The sequence below is a fragment of the Colobus angolensis genome, unplaced genomic scaffold, assembly GCF_000951035.1.
Source record: "Colobus angolensis palliatus isolate OR3802 unplaced genomic scaffold, Cang.pa_1.0 Scaffold186, whole genome shotgun sequence".
Taxonomy (NCBI): Eukaryota; Metazoa; Chordata; class Mammalia; order Primates; family Cercopithecidae; genus Colobus; species Colobus angolensis.
The window spans coordinates 5,534,274-5,551,399 of NW_012114999.1; the positions used below are offsets into that span (position 1 = coordinate 5,534,274).

The following is a 17,126-nucleotide window of genomic DNA, read 5'->3' on the forward strand; positions in this document are numbered from 1 at the left end:
ATAAACATACTATAGACCATTACAATAAAAGTAACTTAGATTGAATTTTCCACCAGCTCAACAAGGTAAGGGATTGAATTTGAAGTTACATGAATTTTTTTTTTAAAGTTAATATAAGACTTCTTGCCTTCTTGAATTTGAGGACTAAGTTCAGGGTCTCTACATGTGGGAGCCAGGAAAGATTTCTTTTAACACAAGAAGATAAGTACCGGGGGGAGGGAACACATTTGCCTTGTGTATCATTTCCACAGGGCATAAAGTAGGCAGTAAATTAATAGCATTTAAATAAATTAATGACTAGATAAACACATTAGTACAAATGTCATTATTAGTTAGTTATTATTCAGCAGAAGGTAGAGAGGAAGAACAAATAAGTTTTGAGTCCAGAAAAGAAAATTTCCCAAACACTGGAGGACCAGAGACAAATGAATAACATATGGCAACCTGAGGATATAAACATGCTCTGTTACACAGAGGGCTGATAGAGGAGTAGGCACTTGGTGTTGGATTGGGGGTGGTAGGGGTGTGGGACGTTGAGTAAGAATGACAAAGACACATTTGTTCTCAACCTTATCAAATTGATGGAAGAAAGGGTTGGAAACCTATTGCTATGAAAGGGACCTTTGAGCCTTTTAAGATAAACATCTTAGAAAACTTTTGCAGCCTTGTTGAAGTCAATCTCTTCACCTGCAAATTTCTCTTCAGCCCCTGATTTTCAATTTTTTTTTTTTTTGCCCTGTTCCTCTTTTAAGCAAATATGAGCTCAAAGTGAAATGGGAGAGTTCTCTGGCCCCCCTCACAGGATATGTGACAGGGATGTGGTTCTTCTGTTCATGCGCTCAAATCCCTTACAGTAGGGGAAGCATGCAGACAGGCAGGTGCAGGAGCTATGGCAAGTGCTTTTGGGCTCCGGTCCCATGGTAACGTCTAGGGGTGGGAGCCTGCAACTCCCAAGGCCCAAGTGGGTGTGCATTACAGGGTGCTCTTTTAGCCTTGCCATCCACCAACAGCTTAAGTGTTAAACAGCTCAGTGGACCCTCTGCCTTTTCATGAGTACAGAGGGCCAGTGTGACAGCATTACAGGGTGCTCTTTTAGCCTTGCCATCCACCAACAGCTTAAGTGTTAAACAGCTCAGTGAGAACAGTGTTAAACAGCTCAGCTCAGCTCAGCTTTCTGTATCCTGAGATCTTGTCCGGTGTCCGGGAAAATTCAGGTCACACATGGGCTTGAAGGATGGTGAATTTAGGGGTTTTACTGAGTGGTGGTGGTGGCTCTCAGTAGGATGGATGGGGAAGTGGAAAAGGGATGGAGTGGGAAAATGATCTTCCTTTAAGAGTTTGGCCACCCAGAAGCCTATCTCCTCTCCCACCATCCCCAGCCAAACTCCTCTCGACGTTCAGACGCTTCTTTTCTTCTCTCCTCTGTCATTCTGCTCTTCTGTTAATCTGTTTGTGGAGCCTGGGGTTTGGGGTTTATATGGGTACAGAATAGGGGGACATAGCAGGCCAAAAGGCAACTTTTTTGGTGTTCAAACAGGAATACCTGCTCCCACTTAGGGTCATGGGTTTTCAGGCTTCAGGGTGGGGCATTTACCAGGAACAACCGTCTTCTACCCAGTATTTCTCTGTCTCTTGTCCATATCAAAAAGCTCTCCATCATGTACCTGGAATCTAGCTAGGCAGCTGGTCACCAGGAAGGCTTCTAGGAAAAGCCCAGAAGGGAGGTCAACTAGAGACAGCTTTTCAGTCTTTCCTACCATCCAGTCCTGATGTGGCCTGCTAGAAGATCTTTTCTCACAACTGCTAGCCAGTGGAGACAGCAACTTTCCCAGAACTTACAATAGGAGGTCACATGCAGGTCAGGTCCTAAAATAATCTGGAAAAGTACCTACCACAGAGGTGATTTTCCTCCTTTCCATGAACTCAGACACTCCCCCATTACAGCCTCTACATCCTTCCTAGGGAAACTCAACAATATCTTCTCTTTCATGAGAAAGCAACAAATGATCAAATAATTCATAAGACAAGCTACATATTGCAATGAGGTATAATTAAAAGATGTCACATATTTACCAACTGGCTCACCTGTAGCCCAGCATATGCGAAAAATCCTTCACTTTGCTGAATGAATCCAGCCGCCTGCTGAGAAAACCATGTCAGCCTGACAGTGCCTGACTTAATTACTTTGAACTTAAAATAATTAATAAGTCCCTCATTTTCCAACGGGAAAGCACTTAATGCTGTTCAATAAAATAATTCATAGCCTACATAACTTGCTGCAGCCAGGAGGTGTTTTTTTGTTTGTTTGTTTTGGTTTTGGTTTTTTTTTTTTTCCTATAACTTTGGGTAATTTATCCACTACACATTTGGAATGATGTTTCCTCACTGAGCCTCCCACAGGTATGTGAGTTTTGATCATTACATTTCTTCTAGTAAACCCAGTCTTCATCAAATGCACCAGGGAGAGCCTGGCTTTCACCTCTTCCTCCCTCTTGCTAATCCTTCTGAGTCCTGGGCTTCCTTGTAAATGGTCTGAAGAGTCTTTTGGCCTCAAAACCTAAATATTTGCTTAAAATAAATGCAGAAACAGGTATAGGGAGGTGGTTGAGTGAAAGGAAAAATGTGTGCCAAGGAAACAAATGCGAAAGAAGAGAGCACAATAGTGAAACATTGATGAAGGATGTACAAAATGAACCTGAACTTCACCTTCTTCTGGTCGGCTCTCCATTTGGTATCTTTGCAGGTGGCTGCTTGAGGTAATATGGATGCACAAGGCAGTGAATCTAATTTTTGAAACTGTTTAAAGAGAGATTTTTTAGTCTGTAAGCACGTTTCTTTTAAGGGGAGAAACTGTCTTTCAATATGCCTAATGGAGATCAAGAAAGAAAGCTGTGGTTTCCCAAAGGTCCTATATTTGATTTCTGCCCTGAAAAGAATGTTTATTCCATTCTAAGTAGATCGTGTTTTTTTGTTTGTTTGTTCGTTTTTTGTTTTTTTGTTTTTGAGATGGAGTTTCACTCTTGTTGCCCAGGTTGGGGTGCAATGGCATGATCTTGGCTCACTGCAATCTCCGCATCCCGGATTCAAGCGATTCTCCTGCCTTAGACTCCCTAGTAGTTGGGGTTACAGGCATGCACCACCACACCTGACTAATTTTGTATTTTTAGTAGAGACGGGGTTTCTCCATGTTGGCCAGGCTGATCTTGAACTCCCGACCTCGGGTGATCCACCCGCCTCGGATTCCCAAAGTGCTGGGATTACAAGCATGAGCCACCATGTCTGGCCAGTAGATCGTTTTTAATGGAAAATTTATTGTTAGAAGTTCTGTAAGACTATTCCATACATGGGTTAAAAACAGAGTGGGATGGGGGAAGGAGGACAAAAATAAAAAGCTAAAATGTTTGCTCTTTGTGAAAGCAAAACCTTTGCCAGGAGACTCTAGGTGCCAGTACACTGGTTCTCAAACTTAAGTGTGTGCATGATAACCACCTTGGACCTTGAGAAAATGCTCAGTGCTAGGAAGTAATATCAACAGAGACTCTGACTCAACAAACCTGTAATGAGACTTGAGAAACTGCATTTTTTGAAGACTCAGATGATCTGATGTGATCAGTGGTCTACACTTTGAGAAACACTGCTGTTATCAGCAATGCAGGAGTTGAGGGTTGCCCTAAAGGACCTGAGAACCTGAGAATTTGCTACTAAGGAGAAGCACCTGAAATGAACAAACAGTTACTATTATCAAATGTCCTAAAGTAAAAAGACAAAGTTTTCTGTGCCCCTTCCAGTAAAATAAGCTGTATATAAGTCACCGGTGGGAGGTGGGAGGCAGTGACATTAAAAATTTTCACTTAAACTTGATTTGTTTCAAAGTCCTGCTTGCTCCTTTGGTGGAAAAAGAAAATCATAAATAAGTGGGAGAAAGGTCTCACTTTGTATTCCAAACAATATTGTTTTAAAGTTGTAATTAGACATCTTCACTGGTGCACAGATCTTCCCCCTGGAAAGAGGATCACTACTGTCCCTTCCTTTGACAGAAATTCCATCCTCACAGGGGCTTGACTGAAAACTGTAAGAAAAACCTCTTTGTGGCCACCACTTTGTTAGCCACCCCAGAAGTGGATTCATGAAGCTATCCGCACAGATGACGAATCCCACCTTCAAGAGAGGGATGAAAGCACTGAAGGCAATATTGGAAGATGGCTGGGCATTGTTTCAGACAGATAGTAAAGGGACTGGAACTCTTTGGTCCCACTTTCCTGATACCCTTTTCATTATGATCAAAATATCAAAGTACAAACTCTTGCCCAAAGAGGGGAGAAATCTCTAATTTTGACAGATCTATAATAATAATGATGAGTTTGCATCAAACTCTCCAGATAACCAAAAGTTACTCCTTATTATAGCCTGGTGTTTAACACTGAGGCTTTGACAACAAGCAGCTCAGGGTTGAAGCCCAACTCTGCCCTTCACTGTCTGTATGATCCAAGGTATGTCATTTACTTCTCTGAAGGCCAGTTTCTTTATCTATAAAATAGAGATAATAATAAGTCTTATTTCACAGTGTTGTTGTGAGGATTAAGTGAGATAGTTTGATAGAGTGGTTGGTACAGGGAAAAAATGTTTTAAACGTGTGCTATTCTCACTCCCCTATAAATCCATAAGGGCAGTAGTATGACTCTACTGTTTGTCACTGTAATCCCAACATAGATCCTGGTTTCATAAATACTTTTGGAATAAAGAAAAGAAGGAAAAAAAGTAAGAAGAAAGAAAAGAAGGAAGGAAGGACAGATTTGAAAAAGCAACTAGCTCTTTCCCTAAGCGGCCTGAGGTAATCTGTGAAAATGATTCGCTATTCACTTGACCCAGAGAACCCCAGGAAATCAAGCAAATCAAGAGGTTCCAATCTTTGTGTTCACTTTAAGAACACTCGTGAAACTGCCCAGGCCATCAAGGGTATGCATATATGAAAAGCCACGAAGCATCTGAAAGATGTCACTTTACAGAAACAGTGCATACCATTCCGACGTTACAATGGTGGAGATGGCAGGTGTGCCCAGGCCAAGCAGTGAGGCTGGACACAAGGTCGGTGGCCCAAAAAGAGTGCTGAATTTTTGCTGCACATGCTTAAAAACGCAGAGAGTAATGCTGAACTTAAGGGTTTAGATGTAGATTCTCTGGTCATTGAGCATATCCAAGTGAATAAGGCACCTAAGATTCGCCGCCGGACCTACAGAGCTCATGGTCAGATTAACCCATACATGAGCTCTCCCTGCCACATTGAGATGGTCCTTACTGAAAAGGAACAGACTGTTCCTAAACCAGAAGAGGAGGCTGCCCAGAAGAAAAAGATATCCCAGAAGAAACTGAAGAAACAAAAACTTATGGCACAGGAGTAAATTCAGCATTAAAATAAATGTAATTAAAAGGAAAAAAAGAAAGAAAAAGTAAAAGCAACTAATTCCAAGGCAAAAAAGTGAGAAGTGTTCAGAAATCATAAAAACCTATGTCTTGCTCCCAAAAAGTCTTTTGCAGGTCCAAGCAGTGAGTCGGGGATCTGTCCAAATTCCATCTGGTGGCACTGGCCTCTCAGCATGAGTCTTCCAAGGTAACTGCGACAAGAGAAAGGACGTCTGGAGCGCCGTGCCCAGGGAGTGACTGTATCCCCCCTGTTCAGGTCCATTGGCTAGAACCCATCACATGACCGACCCAGCTGCGGGGCAGTGGGAGATGGAGTGTACCATGCTCCAAGGGACAACAAGAGGGCCAGACACAGGGGAGCACCAGCAATATCTACCGCAGCCTGCGTCCTGGCATCCAAGTCTAAGGAAAGGCAGTTGGCAAAGGGTGTATAGGAAAACATTCTGAAACGACACAACAAAAATAAATATGTTAAATCATCTTTTTTTTCTTTACAATATTATAGGATTTTCATCTGGTGTCTGATATTTTCAGGTGCATAAGAGACCTCTCAAGAAAGTATAATACAGTGTGAACTGAGTTAAACCTTTTATTCCCTCACTTTCTCTTTCTCTCTCTCTCAGATGCAGGCAAACATACATATGACAAAACACACACTGTCTATTTTTTCTGTTCAGGCAGAAGTCCTCTCCATCCACGATAACCCAGACCCTAGGAGGAGAAAGAGAGGAGAGATGCAAATGTCTGTTGATACCTAATTATTGAGAAGCACCAAGAGATACTAGAAATGAGTGGATATGTATCTCTGGCATGTTAACTCTCCTGAAAAAAAGCCTTAGTTTTCATTCCACTGGATAAACAAAGCATGTCAGCTTTGACTTTGAACTACCAACTGACTTGGGCCAGATCTGTACATCTAGGACAATTAAATTATGGCAGAGTTATTCCTTTCGGTAACCTAAACACTCAGTGGAGATAGCTGCACAATTAATTCACTAAAATTTGTCAGTATCCAAATCTGGGCAGAACAACCCAGATGTAATTTGCTCACAGTACATCTCGACAGTGTTACATAACTTCAGCTTGTAGATTCTTGGACTAGAACTGGTTCTTTTTTGGGTCATAAATTTATGTGCAGTTTATCACAACTTTTAGTGCCTTAGAATTAAGGTACTGTAGTTTAATGCCATGTAAAGTGTTTTAGTTAGCTTCCTATGGTGAAAAATCAACTTCCAAAGTCTCAGCAACTTACAACAACAGACATGTTACACATTGGCAGCTATAGTCAACTGCTGTGGCTTTGTTTAATCTTTTCTCTCCCGGACTCAGATTAAAGGCAGGGTTGTGTTTCAGATTAGGAGCAGCTCCTTTTTGAGATATGCCATTCTTGAGAAGAGAGAAAAAAGTAAGAATGTTGCGAGAAACACACAATGCGTCTCAGATGTAGCATGAGTCATGTCCACTCACAGGTCATTGGCTAAAATTAGTCACATGGTCAAGAATAGAGAAGTACACATATTCCCTTCCCTCAGGACACACTGCAAGGTACATGGCCACAGGCAGGAAGTAGAATCCTCTTATAGGAAAAGGAGGGAATATTTGTAACAATATAATCTTCCAAAATACTGAATCTTTCTCATCTTAATATCCCTAGGGCCTAGCACAGGTGTCCAATGAATATTTATTAAATTGCATTGAATATTCATTGTATCGAATGAATATATCATTTCAGCATAAGTCAGTCATCTGAAAGAACAAGTATTTTATCATTATGTCTATCACCACTATTATCATCAAATGATATTTTTTAATTAGCCATGTATACCTAGTACTTATCTGAGCATTCTACAGGTAACAATAGATTTTATTGATTACTTTTAGTAGCATAGCAATCTAAAGAGAAAAACAATGGCAAATAATTCTTAAAAAGACATTAGCATATTTTCGTTAACACAAACTCACAATTTTCTTTTTGAAAATACTGTTAATAATGCCAATCAAATTCTGATAAAAGTCGAATTTTTTTTTCTAAAACCTGTCTTTGATATTTAAAATTGTATTTCTTCTGCTAGAAATATTTTGGGGGAACGTCAGAAATAGTGGGTGAAGATATGAACGATTCTCTTGGACAATGGGCACAGAAATTAAAAGTCATCTCAGAAATTAAAAGTCATCTCAAATTTGTTGATTCTGAAGGCAGCCACTGAAATAGTTACAGGTTGAAGTACAAAATGAAGATTGCATTCTCAGGCTGGATGAACTCAAAATATAATAAAAGTTTGGGATACATTTGAACCGGGGCTGGTTATGCTGCTTTTGGATAAGCATTGAGGCAAAATGAAATTCTGAGACTCTGCCAGCCCCCTCTTAGGAATCTGGGTATAGAGGCTACGCTACAGCACATTCACTATCACAGAAATCGCTCATTTTAATTTGCATCCATTTCAGGAGTTGGTCACGGGCAAATTCACACATCCAGAAACTAGCTTTTCCTCAAAGATACCAGTATACTACACATTACATTACAAGAATCAGGACTAATACCTTTATCCTGTAAAACAATGCAGTCCCCTCCTAATTGCAACTAGAAATTGTACCAAAGTTATCATTTGTGCTCAGTGAGTTTGCGAATTAATTCATTATGCTGTTAAAATCCCAGCGTCTCTTATCACCTGCCGCTTTAAACACTCTGGTTGCATTAACAGCGCTGCCCTGTCAGCTGCCAAATGCAGGAGCTGGAGGCAGCTAAGAAGTGAATCCTTGAACTGAGAAATTCCACCTAGGGGAGGAGACGCAGCTTTGACTTGCAAACAGGGCCCAGGAATCCAGCAGAGCTATCTGGAGAACCACCTGAATCATCGATCCATAAAACCATCATGAAAGTCAATGTCTCCTCCAGCACAGATCAGAGTCAGGCTTAGATAAAATGCTGTCGGTAATGATAACCCTGTTCTCTGACCACGGACAAGACTAAGGGATCAGTTGTGCCTTATTTTGAGGAAACCTTGTGCAAATACTAACTTGAAAATAGCAGTCAGAAAAGTCACGCACCCCTTGTTTTGAAATCGTTTTCTACGTATATGTGACTTGTACGTTTAAAGGTTGATGTTACCTTTGAGGAAATAAGCCAGTATTGCTGATTAAAATAATATTTATTTTCTACAGTGCCACCATAAGCCTCCTACATTTGCCTGGCTGCCAACCTATAATTAATTTGCTAGTGTGCACTGCTTGTCCCGAGATTTCCACAGAGTCACACTAGTATTTCTCATTAAAATGAATCCTGAAGGCACTTTGTTATTGTTTAGTCTCAGAGAAATATTGACAGTGGTTTTCTTTTTCCCTCCATCAACAGCATTGTTTTATAAACGCTAAACGCAAAAGAGTTTTTTGCACACCTTTGAAGTATTCCTTATCAATAATTCATTCAAAATCACAAAGGAGCAAAATAGCTGGATGGTTGAAACTGTAACAATGTTAGGAAAACCACATCTGCTTTTAAATCGTCATATTATTGAGTTAAAGCTTCATTGAAGGCACAGTCACATCCACAAGCCCGTTGGTTTCTCTTTGTGCTCAATTCAGCTGTGCCTTTTAAGTCAGCTTTAGGGGGTTGTTTCACCAGCATTCCAGATGATAGCACTAGGTTGTGGGCACTTTTGCCTCCATTTTTGTTTAAGATGCCTCCTGAAAGAGCAGAGCACCTGTGTCGTGCTCTGCCTCTGCCTCGTATCATGGAGAATTATCTCTTAATATCGAAGTTTGGTTTGCCTGATTTTTATACTATGCCCACCAGGAAGGAATTATCCCTACTCTCTGACATTCAATGCAGAGCCAAATCTATTGCCACTACTAAATAAATGTTAAATAATAAGAATCATGTGGTGCTGCTAGGAAGAATATCTGTTTAAGAAAAGAAGAATAAAATGGAAACCTATTACACATGTGCCAGCGATATCCTCTACAGGATTCAGATATAAAACATCAGACTCTCCATTTTACTTTTAGTGTTGGATGAAAAGGCCATGCTTTTTAATTATTCCAACCATAGGTTAAAGAAAACAGCCATTAGCTCTTTTGTTAAAATATTCTTCTACTCTCCTCATTGATTTGAAAGTTAATAATGCCAGTGGTTTTCTATGTCACGGCATTGAGTTTTAAAATTACTGAACCTTATTCCTGAAGTCTAAAGTGATGGTAAACCATTACAGAGCGTGCATATCACAAACTAGGATATATTTTCTTGAGATTGTTAGGCGTGTTAGAGCTAATGTTATTTTAGAAACTATAAAAAGGGAAATAAAAATGTTGGCTAAGGAATCCTGCTTATAAACTAAACCTGAACGGTTATCTCTTGGCACACTCAGAAACCCATTTAAACTTTCTCTAGAGATTAAATGAACATCCTTCTGTATGTCTGCTCACTACCCAAAAGCAATGAAATCTTATTTAACCTGAGATAACTCTCTAATGTCACTTTCACCTCTCATCCACAACAAAACATAGCATTGTGCAAAATTAGTTATAGAATTAAAAACACCAATCATATTCTTATAATTTGCTTTCTTGCCCTCAACAAAATCTCTTACAGGTTTTTCTTTTTGACTTCTTAGCAATAGTCAAAACTGTCTAGCTAATTTCATTTAACTCAATTGGGAAACAAACTTTTAAGAACTTTTAGAAACTGATGGCCAAAGAAAACTAAAGCCAGTTCAACCTTTCACAAGTAAAGCTATAAATGAAAGCTCATCTCCTCAACTGTTTATTTAGTTCTGGGTTCTCAGCAATGGCAGATGATACTTGGGATACAGCTAATACTAGGTTTAAGAAAAGCAAGGCTTTATTCTATTTCATCATGTATAGAAACAAAAAACTGTAGAGTGCAGTGATGTGAGCCTGTAATTCCAGCTACTGAAGAGGCTGAACCAGAAGGATTGCTTGAGTCCAGGAGTTTAGCGCACTAAGACTCTAGTGCACCCGGACTCTAGTGCACTAAGCCGATTGGGTGTTCACACTAAGTTCGGCATCAATATGGTGACCTCCTAGGAGCAGGGGACCACAGTTTGCCTAAGGAGAGGTGAACAGGCCTAAGTCAGAAACCAAGCAGGTCAAAACGCCTATGCTCATTAGTAGTGGGATCAGGCCTGTGAACAGCCACTGGGCGCCAGCCTGGGCAACATAGTGAGACTCTGTCTCCAAAAAGAAAGAAAGAAACATAAAAAACTCAGCCAAAGATTTTACAAACTGAGAAATATGAATAGATTAACACTATATTATATTAACTCAAGAATAAGAGACTTACCAGGTGTGGTGGCTCATGCCTGTAATCCCAGTACTTTGAGAGGCCAAGGCGGGCAGATCATGAGGTCAGGAGTTTGAGACCAGCCTGACCAACATGGTGAAACCCCGTCTCTACTAAAAATACAAAAATTAGCCAGGTGTGGTGATGCGTGCTTGTAATCCCAGCTACTTAGGAGGCTGAGGTAGGAGAATCGCTTGAACCCTGGAGGCGGAGGTTGCAGTGAGCCCAGATCACGCCACTGCACTCCAGCCCGGATGACAGAGCGAGACTCCATCTCAAAAAAAAAAAAAAAAGAAAGAAAAAGAAAACAGAATAAGAGACTAATAGTGATCAATCATAAATGGTCTACGAAGTAAGCTAAGACTAATACACCTCTTTTTTTATGAGATAATATTCTGGCATAGAAAGACATATATTGATCAAATTCTCTCACAATATCCTCAAAGACAATAATGTACTAAATAATTATTAGCCATAATAATTATGAACTAATAATTATTAGTTACTAATAATAGACATTATTCATTGAATATTTACCATGTCAGGTACTATTCTAGAGGAAATTATATATATGTTATATATGTACGTGTTTGTGCTTATATGCATATAAAATCTCTGTATGTGCAACAATCCTTTGAGATTGGTATTACTATCCCAATTTTTTAGTGAAGGAAATAAAGCTGAAAACTACTTTATAACAGCTGGGTGCAGTGGCTCACACCTGTAGTCCCAGCACTTTGGGAGGCTGCTTAGGGGCTGAGGCTCCCCCTTGCCCACATGGTGAGGTGGACGGGTGTACTTCCCTTCCTTTACCAGCTTGTCCCACTGCTTCCTGATGGTACTCAAACGTCTCATCGTTTTCTGCCAAAGTATACACTCTATGAAATAATCATATTCTATTTTGCACTCTTTCTCTGCCCAGATACCACCACTTCCATGTGCACATTGTATCCATTCTTTTTCAAAAGGATGACATCGAGCAGGAATCTTGTAGGACTGTTCAGCACTTTGGATTGTCAACCATTGATCTATGTTAAGGCCAAACTGTTTCTGCACGTCCAAGAAAGGCATGGCATTCTGATGCTCGGGCCCTTGTCTCTTCTCTGGCTGCTGCTTCAGGATGATTCTACTTTTCAAATTTTTATATGACACAAACCTGAAAATAGTTCACTAATATATTAGATTACCAAATCCATTTTGACAAAAAGCTCAACACACAGGAATAATGAACCCAAATTAGGTACATTTAATATAGACAAGTGTAAAGGGGATGACTTATTTTAATCTTGGTTTCAGTAAGAAAAAAAAAATTTACAGATTTTAGTTGACCACAGACAGCACAATAATTCTGCCCCCAAATTAATGATCAGGTGCCTTATTACCCAGATGGAGGAAAACAGTTCTCTCATTGTAACTGTCAGGTAATATCTACAACTTGAAAAGTCTCCAGAGCATGAGACAGCTTGTGAGGGTGTGGAGAGGGGCCTCTTGCAGTTTTCATCTGGGTTAGAACATAGCAGGTTTAGCTGGAGAACTTTTCTGAAAGTACCCAGGTTAGGGCAGCCTCCTTCTGATAACCCCCACCCACCCTGGATAGTGCCATACCTATCTGATATGACAGATCTGTTCAGAGGCATCAGCTGATGTATTTTTAAAATGCTTCCCCAGTCATTCTAGCACATTACTATATACTTTGCATCTTATACTCTCCCAAAAGTTTCCCAGTATCCCAAGTAAAAGCCATTCATCTACCAAAGCTACAAAGTAGAAACAGATACTGAAAATTACATAGTGGGAGAAAAATGTCAATTTAGCTTTTGTATACAGTGACCAGAATTGAGCAACATATTAGCTTAAATATCTTGGCATAAAATCAATAATTGAGAAACCAGGGTTTAAACATTGTAATAAAATGTTTAAAAGCTTAAAAGCTAAGATTTTTACAGCCAGACAGATTGAAAGATTTTTTTTCCTCTAAATTTCAGTGTTGTTCTTTGTCAGTTTTTTGTTTTGTGTTTTGTTTTGTTTTGTTTGAGACAAGGGCTCGCTCTGTTGCCCAGGCTGGAGTGCAGTGGCACAATCATGGCTTATTGCAGCCTCAACCTCCTGTGCTTAAGCAATCCTCCTACCTCAGCCTCCCAAGTAGCTGGGACTTCAGATGCACATCACCATGCCCAACTAGTTTTTGTATTTTTAGCAGAGATGAGGTTTTGCCATCCTGAGACCAGATTAGTCTCAAACTCCTGGGCTCAAGTGATCTGCACACTAGGATTACAAGTATGAGCCACTTCGCCCAGCCCCTTTCAAGGATTTTGACCTTGGTAAGCTTAATGAGCTCAGTGACCTCAGCTTCTCTAAACCTCGGGTTTCTCATCTGCAAAATGGGACAGTAATCGTTTCTCAACTTGAATCTCACCTTCATCACTTCTAGCTGTACAGCCTTAGGTAGATGCTTAACCTCTCTGTGTCGTAATTTCTTCGTCTCCAAAATAGCACAACAATAGTATCTACTTCATAAGGCTGTTGAGAGGAATAAAGGAGCTAATATATGCAAAATATTTAAATGATGTATGGCTTACAGTTAACCTTCAACAAATCATAGCTATTATTTACTGTCTCCTCACATTGGAGATTATATAACCTGCCCTATCTATTTTACAGGACTCTTAGAGGAATCACATCATGTGGTGAATGAAGAATTACTTTCCAAACTGAAACTCCAACTGAATATTAGCTAGTATTTGTATCAGGCATAAATTCACGAAGCTTTTATATAAACTTACACTTAGAAATTAATATTTCTAGTTTATGTAGTTAGCTCATTTACCAGGCATGTTTGGGCACTTGCAATGAATTCCAAAGTGATTTGATAAAAATTTTACATGTGTATTGTAAATACTTACTAGGACATTTATATTTTCGGGAAACTTCAGGAACAATCCAAAAGTTGTAAATTTCAAAACAATTTTTGTAATGACCTCCCTTTCAGGGCTTCAACACTGAAAGCAAACAATTGTTTCTGGTTTTGTTTCTGTTTTCCCAATCATACCTGAAATTGCTTTTAACTGGCTTTACTTACTAACCTTAGAAAAAAGAAATCATTGGTTCACAGAAAGTAACCCTTTGAGATTCCAAAACCACTGCCAGCAGAGATCTTTTGCTAGCCACCATTAGCTGAAACGTTTTCTAAAACATGGCTTTGAGTTGCACTTTTAAAATCAATCTTGCTATGTTTTAAACTTCTACAATGAATTTCTCTGTGTTTGCTGTTTAATAAACAGCATTTTGAATTCATGTTCAAATTCCCTTTAGAATTTCAACAAAAAACCAACTACATTATTTGGTTGTTTGTTTTGCTTTCTCTTCTTCTGTTTCACATACACAGTTCAAAAGCCAAAATTCCACCAATACAACTAAAATTCATGCGGGCTAATATTATCAAATTATTATACATACAGAATGGCTTTTCTAAACTTAGCAAAAAAAAGAAGTCTTGTATCAAAAGCATCTTTAAAGGACTTGTTTTCATTTTTTATCATAGTACCCAACCAATAAAAAGTAATGCTGTCTCAAAATTTATTAGATTTACTGAACTGTGTCTTCAAAGAAAAGGTTGTTTTATGAAGGAAAGGAGCTAGCTTCTCTTTTTCCTGATCAGAAGATTATCTAGTTTGAAGTGAACTGTTATGTCAAAATAAATGAGAAGCAGCAATATAAGCTAAGTGAAAACCCAGGAGACAATGCTTGCTTTGAACTGAAAGTGAAGGCAGCATTATACAATGTGTAAATGCCTGGCAAGACCATCAAACGCGGGTCTCCTTCAGCGCAATGGAGCATGGTAAATTCACACCCTATTTGATAACCACCAAAGCCTCAAAAAAGGAAATTTGTTTTCAGATGCTCCAGGGTGTCAGTGATGCCCTTAATTTCACAGAAACAAACACACAAACAAAAGCGATGAAACAAAACTTTTTTGTTGGTTGTCAGTTGTATAAGTCCAGTTACATTGCTCAAAATTATTTCCTAGTAGATTGCAAATAATAATAATCAACTGGTCGTTGGGAAAGGAAGTAGGTATTAAATGAATATTACCATCAAAGACCTCTTAGGTGGACAATTTAAAGCAAAGAGCAATCACAAAGACTCATAAAGACAAAAGGTTCATAAATACATTTTTTAAACCACAGAAGGCAGGTATTTAAGATGTGTAGTCTACTTTTAAAATAATTTTCACATAGTCACTCTGGGGTCACCTATTGCTGGAAAATGAAGGTTTAGACTATCTTAGATTAAAAATGGATTGCGTCATTTAGATTTGCCAACCCTTTACTACCATAAGAATAAGTCTAGTTATTCTTGAAAAGGAAGGAAAAGAAGAGAAAAAGTCACAGCTACTCCAAATCCATATATCCTACTTCTTCCTATAGCCATTATAAGAGCCTGCCTTCTAAACTGCTGAAGTTAGTCGCAAAAGTTAGATCATGTGGCTTTACAAAAAATAATTTTTAAAAAGTCTTTAAAATTGTCTTTCTCTTATAAAGGCAAAATGCCCATTGAAAAAAGAATCCCATGGCTCCATTCCCATAAAAAAGGAGATAGTATCCTGAATGCAGAATATATCCACTCTGAAGCTTAAACCAGAATAACTTTGAAATTTTCCCCAAATAACTTTTCAAAGAAAGAAGAAAAGCTAGAATTACATATATACTCCCCAGTAAACAAGAGAATAATCTTTCTGCTGAAGGTAAAAATACTCTGTGATTGGGTCCAATTCAAACTTGGACTTCCAACAACATTTTGGCTCCAGGAAATAATATGTTAAAGAATGGAGAGAATGCCAATTTGAGACATCAACATTTAATTCTCATTACCAAAATTACAATCATAGGAAGGACAGCTTCTAAAATTAGAACCCAAAATAACTATTGAGCTGAACTCATCTTCAAAGACAGTATTAAGCATTTAATTAGGCTATTTCTGCAAGGAAAGAGCTGGTAAATCAATATAATCTAATAAGCTTTTGGCCAGGGCAAGGGAAGAGTGATCACAATTGCTTGCCATGTGTTTACTCTTCAGGCCTTTTTTTGGGCAAGTTCCACTAAAGAACAATACAATCAAAGGGGAAGGAGCAGAGAGAATTTTTTTAATAGAAGAATTCTGGCTTCAGGACACTATTTTATGTATTGAAGATATATAAACCTTCTTTGGAAATTCTCCCTAACAATATAGTTTGAGCTTCATACCTTTGATAAATGGCTGTTTTTTCTCCAACCTTTTAAACAGAGAGAACAGGATGACCTGAACGTTCACAGTTTTAAAGTATAGCACGTGAATCTGTGAAAGTTAGCAGCTTTTCTGATTTGATTCACTATAGCACAAAGAGGAACTGGCTTACATTGCAACCAGAGGAAAATATTTTTAATTTTAAATAACTCACTTAGCTTTGTCTCATTTTTATTGTTTGCAAAACAAAAGTGTTAGGTTTAATATCTGCTAATCTTGTTTGCTCATAGCAGTTTGGTTTATATATATGATATATATCATATATGCATATTATGTAAAGCAAATATATAGATAGATAAAGAAAAAATTATTCTGACACTTGTTAAGACAGTAAGAAAGACTTTATTCAAGGCTATAGCAATAGGTGTCAAGACTATTACAGCAGAGGTAAGAGATCAGACTCAACTCACTGATTGTATAGCAAAAATAAATGAAAATGTATAGCTATCAATCAAAATGAGGAGGTCAATGAATGAAAAATTACTAAGAGAAGATATCAAGGGTAGGGGGGATTTTTGCTACACCAACCTAACAGGATTTTTGCTGAAGGCAGGTCAGGGTGATCAGATATTAAGAATTTGATCAGATTTTAGCCTGGGAAATTCTCCCTAACCTGAGTCGGCAGTATTCTTGCTACAAGTAGGCTATGTGGACCCAACAAAACAGGGACCAAGGTCAACGCCTGGTAGAGAAGAAGGCTCAGAGGAGCCTGACTAAAGTTTGGTCAGGGAGAGAGTCTTTGTCAGTTCTTCTTGTTCAAATAAGGAAGAGACATTTTTCTTTCCTCTGAACAATATAAATTTATTTATACTTCTTTTGTTCATTAAGCACCCGTTGAACCATCTGTTGGGACTTGGTAGTAAAGAATATTTGCTGGATAGCACAAACCATCAGACATTTAATGAGGAGAAGTTCTGTGAAAAGAAAAAGAAAAAACAGGATTAGTCATTGGAGCAGTCTACAAGCCCAGTTTCTAAGTCCATACTGCAACCAGTCAAAAATATTTCTAGATGTTGGGCTTTAGACGGTAAAGTGAGGACAGAAGTGACAATCCAGCCGATTTCCTGGTTTGAAGTTTGAACATCTTTGGTGATATCATAGACATTAGTGTCATAGCCAT

The 17,126-nt window shown here is 38.7% G+C and overlaps 1 protein-coding gene and 1 pseudogene across 1 annotated transcript; one reads left to right on the forward strand and one right to left on the reverse strand.

The window, feature by feature from the left end:
• Positions 1-4,844: 4,844 nt before the first annotated feature.
• LOC105510326 lies at positions 4,845-5,399 on the forward strand (annotated as a pseudogene).
• Positions 5,400-5,686: 287 nt separating this feature from the next.
• Positions 5,687-11,794, reverse strand: LOC105510340 (NADH dehydrogenase [ubiquinone] iron-sulfur protein 5-like). The gene is made up of 2 exons (XM_011940045.1): positions 11,445-11,794; positions 5,687-5,864 (listed from the first exon to the last, which is right to left on the reverse strand). Exons 1-2 carry the CDS (start codon positions 11,792-11,794, stop codon positions 5,687-5,689), a joined length of 528 nt encoding a protein of 175 aa, XP_011795435.1.
• Positions 11,795-17,126: the final 5,332 nt, after the last annotated feature.

Coding starts and splice junctions, on each gene's coding strand:
- LOC105510340 (XM_011940045.1), bottom strand. CDS start 11,794: ATGCCTTTCTTGGACGTGCAGAAACAGTTTGGCCTTAACATAGATCAA. Junction 5,865..11,444: donor CCAAAGTGCTGGGACTACAG/GTGTGAGCCACT, acceptor GTGTCGTTTCAG/AATGTTTTCCTATACACCCT.